Genomic DNA, 21658 nt, shown 5'->3' on the forward strand with positions numbered 1-21658 from the left:
TCACCTTCTTGTGTAACGTAATGCATAACGACTGATCGTCACGGTTTCTATCGAGGCGTGCGTGGTGGCTCTCGCACAAGCCTCTCTCGCAGGGAAATAAAGCGGAAGACAAAGGGGACGGTGCGTTGGTACGCGCGCCTACCGGTCAGCGCGGCAGATGGATAGATAGATAGATAGATAGGTAGGTGGGTAGGTAGATAGGTAACCCGAGACTCGACGAGAGGTCAGCCTTCGCAGATTGACGGACGCGATAAATCGAGCCGCGGTGACATCGGGCTCGAGTGACGCGTAGCGAGGCGAAGCGAAGCGACGCGAGGCGAGGCGACGCGGCGCGATGGGACGCGACGCGACAACCCACTGACCTGCGAATCCAATGCATAGAGTTTCTCTCTCGTCGTGCACCGTCGCTGCATCAATGCGCACCAACACACACGTGCACGTGCACACATATATAAACTAGCGAGAAGAGAGAGAGAGAGCCTCGTAAATATTCCTGTTTATACGTCACCCACGTAATGCTCTGCCGTGCCCTGTCGCGTACGGGGGTGTGCGGCATCGAGCACTGGAATTCTGATATAGAACGAAGCAACGTGCATCTATGACACGATATATCCGGATCGTGGATATGGCGGGCATCGGGAAATCTCGGTCTATATCGAATTTCAAACTCGATCGTAAAAATGCAGCAGGGGGATTCGTGATCGAGAAGCGATTTCCCGCCAGAAGTGAGGAGGCACGGTTCGCGGTCAAATCGGGAGAGCAATGACGATATACGCGATAGCGTGCCATATTAAATGTGGCTTTTACGATGGAATCTGTCAATGTTATTCACTCTTGAAAGATTTCTTTAGAATGATACTGAAAGAGCGATAATTTAAATTATATTTTAATATTTTTTAATATAATTTAATATAAAAATTTGCAAAAATTTAGCTTAAAAATTTGGTTTAAATTATAATTTTTTAAACCAAACAATAATTGTACTTACTAGATCATGATTTTTTTAAATACAATAGTACAGCGTAACATATCTACCTTTACCAGCAGAAAATTCGAAAGAGAAAAGCGAAGGAGGCCGCGAGAAAAGTAAAGCGAAAAAGTGATGACGAATGGAGAGCGAGAGATTGGGTTCGCGAGATAAAGAAGGTCGACAATAATACCCTCAGTGTGCACCCTCGATCCCGTGGTAGCGGACGCAGCAGGCAGTCCCATTATATTGTTTTACCTCGACCGGAGATCAGCGAATACGCCGCGGAAGGCTGAATATACGTGCGCTTTTGATGAGCAAACGAGAAAACCAGCGGAAGAAGGAGACTCGCGAGGGAGACTCAAACCCATGGGTCGCGAGTACGACGACAAGAGCCTAGACAGTGATAAAAGTGCATTAATCCGACATTCGTGACGTGGAGAGATTGAATGTGCGAGATGCCATCAAATCTAGAAGCAATCATTGTCGTTTAAAGCCCCTCTATAACATTAGTTGAACTCGATTTTCTTTGATTTATTTCGAAACTAGAGATGAAAGTATCAAGATTACGATTATCGGAAATAGATCCAAAATCGAAGAAAAGTCAGAAGATTAATAAATCTCGACGATGCTAAAATTAACGAAATTCCCTCATTTACAATATGCTGTGATTGAATTCTTTCTATGTTGCATATATTTAAGTTATACTCACTGAAAAATAATTTCAATTAAAAATTGTGAAAATAATAACATCACACTAGGACACATGCGTTCATGTACATCGGCAATAATTTGCATACGCGGCGATATTGAAATCGTAGAAATGCGTTTGAGATTCCGGTTGCGCATGTTTCCTCCATAGTGACGCCCGTTCGGGATCCGGAGGTGAAAAAACAATGCTGCAACGACCCGAACCCCTTTCGTTTCGATCACGATGGAAACTCTTCCCGCGCTCTATCCCTATTTCTTCTTGCTCTCTTTGTTTCGCTGGTCTCCTATCTCCCCTTGATCCTCTTTCCTCTTCTTTCTCTCTTTCTCTCTTCTTCTCTGTTTCCTCCATCCGCCTATTCCGTTCTCGTCACCCTCTGGTGAAATTCTTTCGCATGCCTCTACGTCTCGTCTCGCGCAACCCGGTACAATGCAACCCCGGGATGCATTGTGGATCAGTCTCACCAGACAAACCAGTGACTTCAACACGATATGACAACTGCATGATGTAGATGTAACCGGTCATATTTTCAGAGATTTTTTCATTTAATGTCATGAAAATTACATCTAACTGTGTATCTCAATCTCCTTCATGGTCGTTCGATGATATCGAGAATAGTATTGAGAAACAATACTATTATATTTATGATAAAAATAAGATATTTTTATGTGAAAATGTTTCGATGCTTTATAAAAAAATACATTACGAGCAAACTCGTCAAGTTATTCATTAGTCAAGTTATTAATCAAGTTATAAATTATTTTAATTAATTCAATTACAATTTATTTTTGTGTAAGAAATTTCTTTGAAAATTTCTTATACAAATAAAGCAGAAACAAAGATTTCTCTCTGTTGTAATAATATAATAATATAGTCTTTATAATTATTGGAAATTGAATAATGTATTTTAAAAAAATGAGTTAGCAAAAAAGCGACAGAATTATCTTCAAGGTGACTACAGTTTTTTATCTAAGATATTATAATCGTTTCAAGGGAAATTTGTTCTACTGATCTATTTTCCGTAACTCGCGTTAAGGAGGAAATGAAAGTATCGGTGTTCTTTGCGATCAACGACAAAAGCGTAAAAATATAAAAAAGGGGAAAATACATCTGTGTGTATTCTTGCCGGGTTCTTTATCGCGGACTCTTTATAGAAAGCGCGAAGAAAGTGCGATAAACGCAACGTTCTCACCCTTTCACGACACAAAGGTATCGACGTTATCGAGAGAGAACCGTGAGAACCGCTGAAGACTTAAATAACTCCCTTTGAGGAGCGCATATACGTGAAAGAGAGTGCCTAGAAGGATGCGACGAAGGCTTGATTTCAATATGCGTTGCAAGTAATTAATTAAAACGATTTTCTCGTTAAAAACGAAAATTATGAAGTGGAATTTTTAATATTAATGATATGCAAAAAAATATCTTTTGTACAATTTATTATTTATCTCATATTTTTCTCGTAAATAAATATTCGTTAGGCATTTAAAATCACATTATCTAGAATCGTGTGTTACTTCGAAAATGGTAAGTATTACAAAAACAATCAATCTTGTTCAATATAGAGAGTAGCATGAGGATTTGAGGAAGAAATGCTCAGTTTATATTGTACGAAATTTTCAATGAAAAGTGTAAAAATCCTTAGAGTGTGTCTAAATCTAACGTAGAGTTATCTGGAATATTAAGATATATATGAAGCAGGCCAGATCGAAAAATCTGCCCCCTTATCGAGGGGAGACAGGCGGCGCCTGCAGCTCGCGCGATGATTGCGCCGTAATCTGCTTTCGCTTTGCTTTTCCGAGGAACAGGGAGAGGGTGGGGGAGGCAGAAGGGTGGTTGTTGCGTGATTGGCCGGGGGCGTCGTTGGGTCTTCCGTTTCGACCGATACATCGACAACAGTCGAGATACTTAGGGAGGATACGCGCGAACGGGATAGACGCTCAAGGAGAGAAAGAGGAATTTCGGCGGCAAGACGAGGATGGGGATGAAACAACCCTTCTGACACGGGTTATCCTATAAACGGTGCCACCCTCGCAGCAACGTACCGATAATCCGGCCCCCGGGGCCCGCATGCGGTTGAACGCTCGCAACAGTTACCATATTTGATTGTATATCTCTTTCTCATCCCCTTTAACAAGACAGGAATAATACAAAATAATATGCGCTGCATCGCAAAAATCTTGTAAAAACACGTGTTATTTTTATGCGAGAGAAATTTTACGTAATATTATTAATATTTTTAATAATTCGTAAAAGAGATCGTTTCTTTCCAGTTATGATGTTATAATCGTAATAATTAGTTGTATAACATAACAATACGTATATGTAAGCGATAGAAAAATATGTTATTGATTCATACATGATCTGCTAATTTATATCAAGTGCATAGCACCCTAATTTTTAATTTATTTTTTTCAAAGCGATTTTTATGTTATTAACATATGCATTCAATAATTTATTTAAAAATATTTATTATATAAGTTTGGTTCAAAGAATTTTGCTTAAGAAATAAAACGTATTATAATCATGCACTTATATCACGAAAAAAAATCTTAACTGCAAAATCTGTTATAAAAAATATCCTCAATCACACTTCATCAAGCGCACTTCGTCAAGACACATAATTGTATATATTTGTGCAAGATCGAACAGACAATCGTAAAACTCTCCTCGCGAGAAGACCTGCGGGATGAACGTCGCGATAAATAAAAAGAAAATCAGGAAGGCTGTTTTCCGTTGCGTCTGACACACCCCGTGTCGAGACGGTGGCGACGGGAAAACGCAGAGAAAGAAATCGCACGCGTTTGATGTGCCGGCAAAGGGAATGCGGTGCGACGGGGCGAGGGGGAGGGGGAGGAAAGGGGAATACGATGTCGGAGGTGGAGTATTTTCGCGTGGGTTGGTCGGTCGACTGCAACCACGTTTCTGCGCAACCCCCCGCATCCCCCGCCAACCCCGGCCTATTCGACCCCTCTGTTTCTCTCTCTCTCTCTCTCTCTCTTCCTCTCTTTCTCTAACTTCTCTCTCTCTCTCTCTCTTTCTCTGTCTCTATGTATTTCGCTCCGCATTTCTCTGTTCCTCTACGCTTCGAAGACCGCGCTTAAACGTTACCGGAAAATTATTACCGGAAAAGCGTTGCGCACACACGCGTGCGGCAAACCGCGGGACCCACCGACGGAATTACATTGATATTAGTATCGTTTGGTCCGACAAATTAATTAATTAAAACGCTCCCGTCCCGTCTGCCGCCTGTGGCCACTACGCCACACGCGTATTTGCGTTTCACGCTAACGCTTTAACGCAGTAAACATCGAAATATCGTGCGCCAACAATTGTCGAAGGCTTTCGTCGTGCGCGAAATCTTTCTCTCTAACGGCCTTGTCTAAAAATGCGGAATGCCTTTAACAAACCGCAATACTATTGAGCTCTTGTTTCTTCGTAAGAGTCATTAAACAATCGAAAATCCGTACTCATTAAAAAAAATACGATAATTATGATGGATAGACTTACCTTTCTTCGCGTGCAATATGTCCGCTGGATCTGGTGGCAGGGATGAACAATGGCTCGGACTCAAACTAGATTGTATCGATGAAAAGGGACTTCCCGCACTCGACGGATACCTAAAATAATAATTTATTCTTAGCAAATGTATATGATGAGTGTAATACTATAAAGATATACTTCAGTAAAAATTTTTTCTTAATTTAAAAAAAGTAATTATTCTTTATATTTCTTTTTATATTGAATATAGAAAATTCCAATCTGTGATTGAATTCCATTATGAGATTAAAAAAGAGCATTTTAATATATTATTATAAACTCTATAAAACTATAACATATATGACGTGTTAAAAAAAAGAATATATGAAAAAAGCTGGAAAGAAATTATAGTCTTCTTTTTGTGTCGGTTGAATTATAGTATGTTGCGGAACAGATATATACTCTACACAATGCTGTTTACTAAGCACTGAGTATATTTGAATTTTAGTTTTACCAGGGATTGGGACGCGGCCAGCCGGTGGTCTGTCCATTTAATAGCCTGAGTTTATCGTAAACGCTTTCCGCCGGACTGCCGGCACCGACGCCAACCCCCACGGCGCCCACCCCTTGTTGTTGTTGCTGCTGCTGCCTCTGCTCCTTTTGCGCGGCCAGATTTCTCAGTACCCTGTTGATCGAGGACACCTGGAAGCCGAATATATTTACCGGTGTATAAAACAGGTTAACCATACATGGCATGATTAAATGAACGTATAACCGTTACGCTTAACTTACTCATGTATCATATATTTTGAGGTGCTTCTTGCGAAAAAGATGCACAGTGCAATTTTTACTACGCCGATACAAAGAAATAAAAATACAAATAAAAATCTTGTATCTTTATTAATGCATATAGTAAAGTTGCCAAGTGACACTACTATGCAAATTTAGAAAAACTAAACATTTTAAAATCCTATTAAAATCAAGTTTCGTCGATGTTAAATGAAAAATAAGATTCCACCTGTTTCTACTGTTTAATTGTCAGTAGCAATTTATTTTTAATCACTGACAATATAAAATATCAGTAATTGGATTTTTTCTTTACAAGGATTGTCAAAGAATTTCTAGAAATATTAACGAGAGATTTTAACAGCATTATTTATATATCTAAATTTAATCACACAACCTTACATTTTTTCTCATATTGCTTTTCTTACTTTTGCAGCTTTTTCATCAGCTAAATTACGATCTTTTTTTCTCCCATCCCAAAGTTTGAAATAACAACAAATATCGCAAAAAAGATTTCTTTTTTTAAGGAACATCTTTGGAGAATTATCGAGTATCCCATACACATCTCTTTCTCTCTCTCTCTCTTTCCTTGTGATATCGGATTTATTATAAACACGAAATGTTCGGAGAGCGATGAAGATTCTCTTCCCGGGAGGAGGAGGGAGAGGCGTAGAGGCGCTTCTGCCCGATGAAATGCGACGAGAGCGGTAATTAAAACGATGCGGTGAGCGGCTGCCGACGCGGCGCGCTCTGCACGAGGGAGTTAATTACCTCCGCCTTCAATTATATCCGTCTCCGCGCCACTCCAAGGGGACTTGGCTTCCGCCGACGTAAGTACGCACTCGCGCATTCGCGGCGCGCGAGTTTACGCTCCCTACGCGCCGTATTCGCGTATACCGAAACTCGCGATCGCACTTAAGTGCGATAACGCCACAGTCTATCGTGTTCGATACCCCTGCAATATGAAATGTTTCAACAGGAAATTTCCGGGACGACAAATTTCGCGTTACACGTGTATCGCGAGTAAAGATACATGTCATTTTTGAGCTTTAATCCCTAACTAAAAGTTCAAAATAAGAGATATTTATATATCCTTTTATATATCCGTATCTATTAAAAATTTTTTACTAGATTACTTTTTATCCCATCACTTTTTAAATAAGCCTGCTAATTATTAATTTCTTCTTATTATTAATTTTTATATTTCATTTTTGCTCATACATATAATTTTGGATTGAATTTCTACTTACGTGAAACGAAAATGAAGTTCAAAATCGGTTTTTGTTTATTGCATAATGCAATATAACAATTTTGAGCGTATATATGCGATTATGGGAATGTCGCGGAATGAAATATCGCGGGAGCGAAAAATTTACGATGTCCTTTAAGACGGAGTCGCTCTTTTTATTTTCGTATCTTTTATTTGTCCTCTTTTGCAGGCTTTCTTCGTCGCTTCTGTCACTTACAGCTCGTATAAATCCCGACAAAGTCGTAAAAGAATTCTCACGAAACTAAAGAGTCCTCCTGCTGCCGATAGTTTTGCAATTTATTCCTTTGCATTCTTGTATTATACTACGCATGTCGTAGTAATCGATATTAAAGGAGTAAAATATCAAACTTTTCAATTTGAACCTTTCACGTCGTTAAAATCAAGAATTAATTATGGGATTCACAAGAGTTCTTTAGATATAAAATTCATTTTAATGGATGTGAGAATATAATCTTTTAGAAATAATGTTCGTAGTCTAAAAGTAATTGTTATATAGGATATTTTTCAATTTTAATTTTAATTACTGATTTTTCGATAAGCTTTAAATAAATATTTTTCTACTTTCTAAATTAGAGACCCGACATCTTTATTAAGACAAAGCAAACTTCAAATTTCAGTACAATTGATAGCAATCTGATAAAAGCTTTTCTATAAAAATTCTAGATTTCTATATTTGAGAAGAAATTTTAGTAATTTTTCAATTCTTGAATGAACATCTCTTAAGCTCCTATCTTAAATTAGTTTTTTTTTTCCAAATTAAAATTTTCAAAGTTGTAAGAAAGAATATAGATCTTAAGATCTTCTTAAGATTTAAGATTTAGATTTTATCGAGAAAAGTATTATAATTCAAATCAATTTCAGTTGCGAAATAGAAAATTATTAAGGAATTTTCATATAACGAAAACATAAAATACAAGTCCTATGTTTTGGATTCTTGTTTTTTACACTTAATAAAATCTCTTGAAAGATATCAAGAATTTTTCTGTAGAATTTAAAAAAAAAAAACTTTACCAATTGTAAAAATCTAAGAATACGATGTCAATACTTCACAACAATAAATCAATCATTAATTTATTATTAATACTAGAATAAGAAGTTATCAAAAAATTGAGAAACGAAGAAATATTTACAATTATTCATTGCATCTCGGTTGTTTTATTACACGCGTCGGATTAAAAAGCAAGACGAAAAAGGCGGACGCTGGCGAATACCGGTGACAGAACACCGGATCGGTCATAGGAGATATTCGTTCCCTGGGGTTTGTTAGACCCGGTGTCAGGGTTCCACGGCATTGAAACGAGCTGACATCTCGGACCCACCACCGGAGCAGGAGCGAGAGTGTCGTCCCCCTCGGCGCCCACGACGGCCACCACACCACCACAACCGCACGATCTCGTGTCTCTCCGTCGCTGACGCGAAAGAGACGTCACCGGCACTCTCCCCTCGTCTTGTCTCCGACATCCACATCCGATGTCCAAAACATCCTGTCTCTCCTCGCTCTCCTCCGAAGATTCAAATGCCTTCCGTCAGCAAATTAACAACCTCCGTGTGACGTAACAGAGATCCGAATAGGATGACCAATAGATGAAACTGAGATTGAAAACGGGATTACACTCAATTTCTGTGATCTTAATTATTGTTATATATGTATGATTAATTCCTTCACAAACAGAAAATTATACAAGTTTCTATGCGATGACGTATGCTTTTAATTGGAAACTATAATAAAAAATGCGACTATATTTTTGATAATAAATGCCATAAATATTCCAGAAAGAATATCACACATAAAGTGGAAAACAAAATATTTTATTTTTTAATTTTACGCCGGGATTTTAATCTCGATATGTTAAATTCCTTGATATCAAATTTGTACTTTTACTATATCATTCTTATCGGAGCGTAGAAAAATTGACTGGGTAATTTTTTCAATTAGGTAAGTTGGTCCTTCGATGATTCCGCGTCGCGCTGGTTAAGTTGGCCGATGTTGGCCGATTATGAAAATCAATTCACAATGAAAAGTCGTTGTCGCGCACAAAGAAAGCACTTGGCGACAAAGCCAGAAACCCGACGAGCGACGGCTGCCTGTCAAGGGACAATCGGCGCCTCACGTGACATCGAGTGTCCGGACTATTTGACCGTTTTTTGATTGACGTTAACCGCAAATATCGTGCTGGCTGCTTCTCAACCGTTGCGATATATTTACGACGTATGTCACCCCCGTTATTATTCGTGAAGATCGTTATGCGTTGTTCGTTATGGAAATCGATACTACAATGGACCCGCTTTTGTGGCGAGCCAGGCAGGCACTTGCGAAACTACGAGACACTTCCTTCTTGGACCGATCGAAGATATAAAAAGGTTCTTCCAGACGCATAATATAAGCTATCCTACTTCTGAATTAAATAAGGACGGATTGTTTGTTTTTAGAGCTGACTTTTATGAATCACGGACAACTCGCTAATAAAAGCGAACCCTTGATCTAAAAAATTCGAACGTCGTTTAATTCAAAAGAATATAAAAATTTGAAATAAATGTACTCCTTTTTGAGTTATTTATTGGCGGAAATTAATTCAGGGTGTAATAATCTAAACGCTGGCATTAAGATGGGATAGAAAATGAAAGACACGCGGCCGAGAACTCGTGTGTTTTATTGGCTCATCGTCGACAATGGGATTCTCGACACATTTTTGCACGGTTATAGAGCCGAGCGATGTGATACGCGAATAGCATATAAAAGGAACGTAGATATTATCCTTCATCCTTGTACGCGCGGCGCGCACAAAGGCGGACACGCGGCGAGGGCTTAAAACGCGGCAAGAGAGGAAGAAGCCGGCATCGGATCGATGAAATTAGCATGAAGCGTGAAAAGCTCGAGGGTGGCCGATCTCTTAAAGAGGGTGCTGGATAGAGACGTCATAATATTGCTCTCACGTGACATCATCGAGATAGTTGTCCGACGGGAAATCTCTTTCGCCGCGAAAACCAGCATGGTGTTTCGAGGAAACTGCGATTTAACCATCTATAAAAGAGTTATAAAAATAATTTTGCACAATTGCACACATTACACACCATTAATACTCCTTTCAGGATACGCGTAATTTTTTATACGGACGCAAATTTAGTAAAAAGATTTAATTAATATCACTCTTCTGTCAAAATAAATCCCTGTTTTTTTTTGTTTAATCTTTGTTTTTCTTTAATCTGGAAAAATTACCACACTCGATTTTTAACTACACATTTAAACGGTATATTTCGCTAAAATTCATCAAGTTTAAAACACGTCACCTGTATGTTGCGTAAAATTTGATTTTTACGATGTTGCTCGTCAGAGGCAAGAAGAGATTTTAATCAGCATCGCATGAGATATTATACGGACTGCGAATAGCCCACACACAAAATAGTGCGTGTATTATCTTTTAACGCGTAGGAACTCTGCGTGGCTGCAATTTTTACGAGTGCTTATTCGCGGTAGTCGCGTATTTCCTGCCACGGCTCGTTCATATGTATGTATGAGACGAGGGTGTTAACCGTGAAGAGAGCGGAAGGAGAGTACACGAGGGTGCCACGACTTTCTCTTTTCTTCTCTATTCAGACTACTTCCGTTATCCTGAGGGTCCGAACGAGCCCGTCATACAGCACGGCTTTATTATCGCGAAAACATCCTGGAAATAATAGCCGGACGATTCGACACGCGTAATCAGCAGCACTTCATAAAACTTATTCAAAAGTCAGGGAGCATACTTGGAGAAGATACAAAAGCAGTTGCAAATGCGTTAGTGTTAAATATCCAAGGGGGATACAAACCCTTTGTTTTGGATAAGCAATAAGTAATAAATAATAAAATGCAATATAATTCTATGGAACCTTTTCTTGTATTAAAAATTATGTAATATGTTGATAAAGGGTATGTTAAAAAAATTAATATAATTTTGTAATTTTATTATTTCTCACGCTATTATCTTCAAAAGTAAAAAATACTTCTTGGCAAGAAATATAATTTTACATACAATTTTAAATATAATTTTAAATATAATTTTAAATATAATTTTCATAATCCTTTGAATGAAAATACAAACTAATCACACATATTCTCTTCTCGTATTTTAAAATATCAGTACAGTAATTTTACAGGGAAGAGTATCGTGATGAATTAAAGCCGTGATAATCGGATTTTAACGAGATGGAGACGGGCAACGTTACGAAATCTATGATCTCTTCATTGACACGGCGCGTTAATCGGGACTTACATTACTCGCATATTATATCTCCGCTCTTCCCGCACGCGTATTTGGAACGAGAACTGTGGGGATGCGAGGATACTTCGGCACGTGCTGTCTGATGACATCCTGCTCGCACAGGAACCGAGTTCGTATAACGTATGCACGAGTCGAAAGTGAGCAAAATGCCATAACCTGTCATTAAGCCACCCCTGTGTCGATCGAAAGAATAGAGGTGGACGTGACGATCTCTCGCACAAACCTCGAAATCACGGGTATCCTCGAAATAATGACGGTATCGTACGCGTTGCGTATATCATTTCTTTCTCTCCATATTGGCCCTAAATAAGATTTGTATAATCGAATTGCTTGCTAATTTTTCACAGATCTCTACCAAATTTTGGCTAAAAATTAAGAAGAATATTTTTAATAAATTCTGGTAAATTATAATAAATACTCCCGCAATAAAAAATATATGAAAACTGTCATGAAATAAATTTCAAATTTCTCTCTCTTTTATAGAATCGATACTATGACGATCAGAGTTCGGGGTGCATAATGATGCGGTATCAAAAAGAAAGGCACGCAATTTCTCGGCGATTATTCTCGCAATTACGGTCATGACCAATTCGGAGACCCGAAAAAGTGCAGTAACAGGCGCGCCACGCGGCCCCCGCTCGATACGGGGATTTCTAGTATAAATTCTGCACCCTTCGCAATATAGCGCAACGTTGTCGTACAAAGAGTCACCGTCCCGGGTCGCGTGGGAAATTCTGCTGGGATTAGATCGGAGACGAAAAAAAAAAACTGCGAGAGAGGCGATCGTAGAGGCTGACGTCTCTATTATGCGCGTCTGTGACAGCCGTGCGTTAGCGGGACCCCAGTTAATTCGATCTGATAACTCGAAATATTCATGTTGCACCTTCGCTCGTTGGGGCGAATAACAGATCAGACTGTATGCTCTCTCGATTACAAATACGACAGTCATGAAGATCGTAATGTCGGATGTCTCCTCTATCTTTTTATCCCATTTTATCTATTACTTTATGAAAACTTTACGAAAATTTGGAAATTGATAAAATACAAACTATGTATATAATAATTCAAAAAATTGTTGAGCAATATTCAAATTTTCGTAAAATAACAAGTAAGGGAAAATAAAAGATAGAGAGACGACACCGGAGATATTACGGTCCTTTTTCCAATGAAAAAATTGCAGTCAGCGATAATCACAGATAGTAAGTAAAATAGATGAAGTTAAAATTTTTAATTAACGACGAAAGATGTGTAAGTGTGTGTGTGCAATTATTATTACCTCTTAAATCAAAAGTTTGAGACACAGTGAAATAGCATAACGTGCGAACGAGGCGCGAAAGTATCCGAGCCAATTCCCGACGACGGAGACGATTCCACCCGGTGTATCGTTATCTCGCGAGCCATTATTCCAGGAGTTATCATAGTCGGTTTGATTTATCGCACGGATTACCAAGAAACTTAGTGCGGTTCTAGCCATGTCGTGGATCGTATCCTAGTAATGTGGAATATTATCGGTACGAAGAGAAAGAGAAAGAGAGAGAGAGAGAGAGAGAGAGAGAGAGAGAGAGAGAGAAGAGAATAATGAAATGTTGATGTAAGATAAGAAATATTATAAAATGGATAAAAAATTAACCAAAAAATACATATAACAAAAGCTGAGATTGTTAGAGAAATTATTTACAATTTTGTTAATATTTTTAATATATAATATTTTTAAGTCTTTCTCTCTAAAATTATTTTTAGGTAAAAAATTATATTTGAAAATAAATATATGATATCTTCCCTTTTTTCCTTTTTACACTGGTAAAAAAATGTATTACATTGATGTTTTAAGTAGATATTAAAGTAATTATAAATTCTTTAAACATAATTTTCTCCAATGTTTTTTTAGAATGATCCGTGTATATCTCAGAATTATTTTATGTAATAAAAGTTATAATTATATAGTAAAGAAGTATAGTAAAGAAATAATAAAGAGAAAGTATATGTTTTATTATATTAATTATACTTATTATGAAAATTATATATTATGAAAATAATTATTATATATATTATATATAATTATTATATATAATTTTACATATAATAATAACGTATAATAAAAGAAGCGATATTATTGTATTAGAAAAAGATATTGCCATTGTTACATAACAAAAATTATGACTATTATATGATAAAAATTACGAGTATTAATTGATAAGTTATTTGGCATAAATTACAATCGAATATATGAAGAAAAGACTTATCGTCCGAACACGTGTGTTTAGTCGCGTGCGCACGAGTAGCGAGAGGAACAAGAGAGATTCAGGGACGAGAGGAGTCGAATGGTCGCGCGCGCGAGCAAGATACAAATTACATTTAAATAGAAGTCGAGAGGAACGCGCGGTATTCGCAATTTAAACAGAAAGAGCCACGGGGAGAGTGAAATACAGACGGGAGAGAGAGAGAGGAGGCATAGGGTGGCGGATAGAGGCGATTTCAAAATACAACACGGTAGCGGCGGAAAAAGGACAGAAGGCAGGAGAAAGAAGCGCGGAGCAAGAGACAGAAGGGAGGAGAGGGAAGAAGGGTGTCTGATGCCACGTATAATCACAGCTTTTAATCTGGAACGGCCGAGGGTAGCGCTTTCGCCGATATAAGGGACTACCTCGAAGGCGGTGAAGAAGGGGTGGCGGTCACCGCCATCGGTGCCGCTCGTCGTCCAAGAGGGGTATTCGGTATTTAGCAACGCGCCGGGGGTTCCCTTGGATAGGGGGTGGCGTAGACGCCACGCGTCGCACCGTTATTGCCTGCTCTCGAGCGAGCACCACCAGCAGCAACCCCCCAGCTCCTTCGGATTCTTGCGACGATCCATGACCGACGGACGATGATTACTGAAGCGGACCGGGGAAAGGAGGAAGGATGCTCCAGCTTTGCGCGGAGATTGCCACGTGTCTCGTTTTACCAACGTTTAACGAACCTGCCACGCGTACCGGTGTCGATGAGCGTTTTAACATAAAACTAATAAATGAAGATAGATATACAGCTGGATTTTAAATTGCTTCACGATATCTTAAGTGAATTGATGTTTCTTGAGATCGAGGGGGCTATTACAGATTCCATATTTCGCGTGTTTTCCAAACGCTTAGCAAATCCATTACATATACCGGTATCGATTGAAGAACTCGTCCTGAATTGTCCGCACGAGCTTGACGATCAATGCGAAATGCTGAGAATGATCGATCGGATGGCAGGTCATATTTGGGAAGCATGGCGTAAAGAGAAGCACGACGATGCAAAAGAACGATGAAGAGAACGACGAAGAAATCTAACTATCTCTTTCTTTCTATCTCTCTCGGGAACATCGAGATTGTCAGAGATGCGAGGATAGGAGAAAAAGCTGGGCTTGACAAGGAGGAACATGCACCAGTTTTGAAAAAAGGAACTCGGCCGCGGAGCGAGATCCCAACGTCTGATAATAGTCGGTTGGACAATCGAGGCTGGGAAGGCTGAAAGTCGATATTCTTCGGCCGCACATCCGTCGAGCGTGTATAGTTCACGTATACGAGCATGGTTCACGCGGATCAGCAACGACAACGACGATGATGACCTGATTGGACGGGACAGCCGGTGCACGGTGGATGAACTCGAACAGCGACGCCGGAACGCGGATAGGGTTGCGAGAGCAGTCAGCAGTTAAAATGACGTTAACCACTTCGACATAGAAAGAGTTATCTCCTCCTTCTCTCTTTCTTTTTCTATCAAAGAGAAATTCGTTTTTCCTTTTCGTCCATACATATTTCTTGATCGTCTGTCAACGAGAATGGAATATCCTCGCTCGATTGTCCTTAAACAAGTCTTCTAATTATTTGTATTATTATTGAATATTATATATTACATGTAATTGGAGTTATTACTTCATTAATAATATTATTAAATTACTTAAGCGTAAGTAATTTAAGAAATTGTTTCATTTTATTATAAAAAAACAGTGAACTCAAAAATCGTATACGACAGTTTTTTTCGTTAATTATTTATATTTAAAATATTCTGGATATAAATATATCTATGTAACAAATAAAAATGTAAAATAAAAATGAAATAAAAAATAGTGCTGAGATAAATTTATAACAAGATTTGAAAGTATTATATTTTAAATTTCTTATGATATATTAAAAATTGATTAAAGTAAAAGAATGATGTCAAAGACATAGATATATCTTTAATACAGATTTCTCTTTTAAATTGACATCCTTATATTTCTTAACAATTAAATATTGCATTTTATTAGAATGGATAGATTTATGAGAATTTAATCTATTACTTTTTATTTATTAGAAAAATTAATTTATGCACATACTATTTTTTTTATACAAATAGAAAAATCAGCTTCAATTTTTAAAGTTTGTTCTTTTTTTCTATGACTTTCTTTGACGCGACATATTAATTAAGAGCGCAATTAAATGTTTAATGTTCGAAACATGTCGACTACTCTTTAATTCAATTTATATTAACGAAAGAAAGAAAATTACTCTCATTTTCACAATTTCAAGTCACAAGATCTTATTTTTCACCAAATCAATGTCACCAAATGACGTCACGTAAAGACTAGAAGCGTTTAGCAGAGACCGGTGAGCCACGCGACTTCGCCGTGACAATGGCTACGTTCTCGATGGACGCGGTAAGTAACCGCAACAATGCCAGGGGAGACAACTCTAGGGGGTGGCGGTAGAAGAACCAAAGTAATGGATGGTTCCTGGAACCCGAGGCGAGTGAATTGTTGGCCCTTGCACGTCCGCCTTGGAGACACCCTCGCCTTGCCCCGGCTGCGTAAATCAATGCACCCCTTCGTACACTCGCGCGCGCTACCAACCCCCTCGGCCTTCTATCCTCCTCCTTCTGCTTCACCTACACCATCACCAACACCATCGTCGTCGTGGCCAACCTCTTCTCTACATACTCTCTCTTGCTCTCTTTCTTGCAACAGCGGCAGCAGCAGCAGCCCCTCTTCTTCGCCCCGGAGAAGGGTGAGTTAGGGGGTGTCGGAGACGTCCGGCTACTGCATTATGTATTTCTCACCGAGCCGCCACTAACTTCCACTCTCTTCCCTTCGCGCACTCCTTCTTTTCCCTTTTGCCGCTCTTTCCATCCTCAACCATTTTCCGTTCTTTCTCGATGCCCACTATTCTTCCGCGTTTCTCCTCTTACCGAGAACGAGAATCCTTCTCACCGCTGAAATCTTTTTCTTCCTCGCGCGAGCTGACGTTCCTTTTAATCACCCATCGCGCGCTGGTGTCAGTCGAGCAGACTGTACGGAATTAATTTCTTATGCTCGCAATTGGCTCTTCAAAATGAATGCGGTAACGAGAATTTATAATAATTTTATTTCTTTGATAAATAATAAGATATTAGAAATTTCACTCAAATATTTTTACTCTTCCTCGAACATTTTTTTCTCTTACTCGTAACATCTGGTAAACGTCGTCTAATCAATCTCTTACGCGAGATTATTTGATTTATAAAATTACTATCGCGATGTGTTACAAATACAAACACGCAATCAAGAGCGTGCTATTCTTCGAATAGATGGAGTCGTCGACGGAGAGATGGCCACTCGCTTAAACAATCGTCCGATTCGCCCCGACACGCGGATACAGCCTGTAAACTCGATTCTCGGGCCGTCCGTCGGCGGTGGGTGACTATTAATTACAGGGACAGCGCACAGCCATCGCTCGGGAAACCCCGTTCACCTCCTCCCATCCCGATTCTGTCGTGATACCCGTGATTTTCCACCCTTGCATCGGGGGAATGGGAGCGAGGGCTGGCCGGCTAGCGGCCTATATATCGCGCGATTTCGCGTACTAAAAGGGTTGGGCAGTGGTGGCGACGGCGACGGTGCGGCATTGACATCCAACCCTCTCCCTCTGCCCTTTTCCTCCCTGCGGGATCGGACTGCCTGGAACCAGCCGGAACGACGGTGCTGGCCACCTCGACAAATGTAATCTCGTCGGTGCAGCGGCGCTCCTCTCGCTTGACAGCGGGTTCTCCGCGGATGACGAATGTTGTCATCGAGACGCACTTTTGCAAAAATGGACGCCAGATAAATTGAATCGCGGATAGCTTCGCAAAATCGCTGCAAGCTCGAGAATTCAAATTGTACGACACAACGAAAGCCGCGCTCTATTAATAAAATACAAATATATTGCCTTCAAATAGAAAGATATTTTCATATATATGACATGATTTACATTATATTCTTCAAATATATCAGCAAATGAAGCTGTCATAAACTGATTTGATTAATGTATGTTTGTCATCGCAACAAAATTATTTTCATGCAATTTATATTTTTTTAAATTCATAAATAAATAAATTATCTATATTATAATAATCGATTCAATAAATTGTAACAATCTGATTATAGGCAATAAAACATCGATTTCTTACGTTGTAAGAAAGATGCGCGCGATTTAATATGGATGCTCGATGGAGGCAAAATGTCAACGTCAGCCCTTGGAATGGACGCGCATGGCCGTTCTGGTCAACGAATATAATCTCGTTTCGCAGTGACGCTCTTAGTTGCTCTACATCAATAAGTTTTATCAGAAAAAATGTCCCTTTGATCTCTCGAAAGTATGACTTGCGAGTTTACTACAATTCTAATGTAGCTTCCTCCGTAATATTGTCGATAATTTATCATTCACGAAAATATTATAATAGTATGAGATATTAAATTTTTCAGGAATATATAACAAAAGTCTTACAAAAGAGTATAAAAAAGAATTTAAAAAATATGATAATTATCTGAATGATGATAAGTAGACAAGCTAAGAGAAACATTTAACTTCCTAATTTCTCTTTTCTTTTTGGCAGAATCATCAGCGATTGAAAAGGGATTTATGTCGCCTCCCGAATGACTGATTCACACACGATTCACAGGCAATTCTTCCTCGTTCTCGGATGAGAACCGCTGTTGGCATCCCGGAGCCAGTGGCGCGAGTAAACCAATAACGCGTCCGCCACGCCGGGTGCCAGATTCAAATCCGGCAGGGACCGAAACGGTATTCCACGACGAAACGGATAGTGGGAGCTCCGCAGGACATTTCGAATCCGTCTCCGCGTCCTGCGGGCTTTACTGGTTTGTCGAGCCATTGGCTCGATTCGACAATTCCGCGCGCGTTCAACTTTCTCGCGAAAGAGGATGAATGCGATCGGGCGCCCGTTCTGCACAAAACTGTTGCTCTCGCGTAATTTTACTTAATCTGGTCTGCAATATTTCCTCGAAAAAATGGACAATAATTTAATTAAATATCGTTGAAGAGATTTCTATGAGAATTTCTTGTCATTATTATTGGATATACAAATTTAAATAATGACTATAACGAATAAAAAATTAAATTGAATTGCTCTTGGAAAGTAGGAAAAATCATAACGAATGTAATGCAAGTTGAGGCTGCAATGCTTATCACAACAATATACAACGTTCATATACAAGAAAAGCTTTGTTCATGAGATACATTGGCGATTCATATTTTTATAAAAATGTTCTGTAATAAAATAAATCGACAAAGAATCAAACGCAAACAAAAAGTTTGAAACACACGAAAAGCATATATATATTTTCCGATTTTGTTTAGCTAAACCGAACGAAATATACATACAAAATTGTTGTAGGAGAAAATGAAGAAGTCCGCAACAGAGCGAACTTCGTTCCGACATTCACGTAAAAGAAGCGGAAGAAAAAGAAAGAGAGAAAGAGAGAGAAGGAGACAGTCAACGCAAGAGGAGAGAGCCCGAGATATTCCACCCGTTCCACAAGGTGTACGAAGCGTATCCAATTTGATGGCATTACAATAACGGGGGTAATGTCTGAGAATAATGAAATTTCCCCCAATCACCACGGCTCGCCTGGAATACGTTCCTTCGTTCCGTTCGTACCTCCTCTCATTTTTCCTCTTTCCTTTTCTCCCCTTCCTTTTCTTCGAACTGAGGTCTTCTATCGTCTACCACACGCATATGCAGCACATGAACGAACACGCACAAACTGATCAGAGAAAATAAGTAGAAACATTTCCGAATCAATCCCGTTCGCGAATTATCTTGCTCCCAGAGAAAAGTCGAAAGATTTTCAAGTACTTTGGTTTACGAAAGAAATTCTGTTCAAAAGTTCTGAAATGTAGCGACAAGTATCACGTTTGTAAAAATTCTATGCACTTCCGCGAGATAATTCACGATATATTACACAGTGCAATGCAAACTCAAAAACAACGTAATAAATCTTTCTTCAAAGTCTTTTGAGTAGCTTTAGAAAAATATAATATATAGTATATATTCGCTTTTCTCGAAGACAAACATATTATACATTTATCTATGAGGACTCTATAAAACCTCTTCGAAAATGATTATAAATTAGCACGGAATTAATTTTGCCATCAAACAAAATTATAATCTTTAAATTTTATTCTCCGATATTTCGATGTATCAATTTTGTTGAGATATGTGATGTTAATTCATTTTCGGAAAGAGACAATGCGATATCCGAAGATTTCGTTGAAGGTGAGACTGAAATTTCCTTCGATCGCTTCGCGTTTTAGCGCTCGAATCCGTTCGACGCCTCGTTTCGCCCCGGCGCAATAATTCTCGAGCGAACTGTACGTAATGGAATATTACACGGACCATTAAAGAAACGTTAATCTTGCCCACAACAAGTTCAGAAGCGTTCGCAAGATCCTCAAACGCGGCCGGGATTACGCGCCAGCTTTGATCCTCCAACGCCCCGGAGGCGCGCTCTGCGGAATCCGCAAGCTCTCCTGTAATTTGTTAAAACGCGAAATTCTGAAACGTCGCTGTTTGTGTCGGCGCCTCGTTACCGCTTAAAATGCTTAAAAGTCACGCCTTTGACGACTCGCTGTAACATACTTGTTAAACTTTTTCGTGTTGTTTCTTTAATGTGTTAAACCACAGTGTTTTTCCAGCGTTTAATTCTCTTTTTATCAACGATATATCAAAGTAGACGAAAAGTTATGAAATAGGTCGAATGATACAAAATGTATCATTCTAAAAAATGCCATTTTTACAAAAATGTTTCAGAAGAGATATGGAAAGAATTAAAAATGATGTAAATCTATGTTAAAAAAAAGTTTCAAAGAAAAAAAATGTAACTTATTTAATTTTTTAATTCCTATATTATTTCGATAATATCTACGAAGGGAAAATCTATTTCTCGTAGCGACTAGTAATTATCGCAACTTTTTCGAATTGCTTGCAAACGTATCGGTTTATTTTCCTCGACGCGAATGTTAAAATTTGTCGCGACGACAGGAAAGGGGACTGTGCAAAAAGCCGCGAAGATGAACTCTCGTCGGCTTTCTTTCACGGGTAAAGGCGAGCCTTTGACACTTTTTTTCTCACGTCGATAAGAATGCTCTCTCAGTTCTACCGTCATCCTTTTCCTCCTCCAACTTCGCTACGACTTTCACCCGTGGCCTCTTCGCGAGGGTGGCTCGCGTACACCTCGGCGTTGTTACGAAGACGCGAGGGAGCGAGCCCGACAAGGGAAGACGAGTAGAATGAAGGAGACGCGACGCATATAGAAACAAGGAAGAACGACGTAGGGCAATGTGGGGGAGGGGGAGGGAGAGGGGGAGGGTAAAATTTAGCGACCCTCTTTCGCTTTTTACCCTAAGCGAGTCGAGAGCCCCTTAGCCACCGTTTATTGGACGCATGCAAATATCCATGGCAACGGCGGTATACGGGGAGGAACCAACCCCGTCGTCGTGAACACTAAACGTATCGCGGGGTTGAAGGGGACGGGAGGGAGGGTCCCTCTCTCCACAGGTCGGAAAAGAAGAAAAATAAAAAAGGAAGACATCAGAGAATTTTCTTTTGATCCGTGCGTCGACCATCCTCTCGAGCAATCTCTTAATTAATTCTACAGGAATTGGCATTACGTTCCTTTTCGGCCAATGCTTCTCGGCGTTAAACGTATGCGCTCTGCTAATCATCATATATATTTCAAGTTCAATTTGCATTTCAACTAATTTCGCATTTATCCATTCTTAATAAAGATATCCGGACAATTTTTCTTCTCCGGATGTCTTTGGAGTTATGAAAAATCGGATCTTTGCGATTTAAATTTCAGAGATGCGAATATAGGAAATGACACTCTTCGCTCTCTCTTTTCCTTTACTTTTCATTATTTTCTCCTAACGAGA

The 21658-nt window shown here is 39.2% G+C and overlaps 1 protein-coding gene across 3 annotated transcripts in view; it reads right to left on the bottom strand.

Moving 5' to 3' along the window:
- LOC145972489 (paired box protein Pax-6) overlaps positions 1 to 21658 on the bottom strand; it is an 80596-nt gene that overhangs the window by 32325 nt on the left and 26613 nt on the right. For all 3 annotated transcript variants that reach the window (XR_014439181.1, XM_083101165.1, XM_083101164.1), the window contains exons 5-6: positions 5668 to 5855; positions 5184 to 5293 (exon numbers count right to left, since the gene is read on the bottom strand). Coding sequence is in view for 2 of the 3 variants with exons in the window: in XM_083101165.1 (XP_082957291.1) it covers positions 5184 to 5293; positions 5668 to 5855 (298 nt within the window). In the remaining variant the exon portion in view is untranslated. The remainder of the gene's footprint in view (positions 1 to 5183; positions 5294 to 5667; positions 5856 to 21658) is intronic.

The sequence above is a fragment of the Camponotus vicinus genome, unplaced genomic scaffold (assembly GCF_025532165.1).
Source record: "Camponotus vicinus isolate PSW18456_S1 unplaced genomic scaffold, iyCamVici1.0 SCAF_5, whole genome shotgun sequence".
NCBI classification, from domain to species: domain Eukaryota; kingdom Metazoa; phylum Arthropoda; class Insecta; order Hymenoptera; family Formicidae; genus Camponotus; species Camponotus vicinus.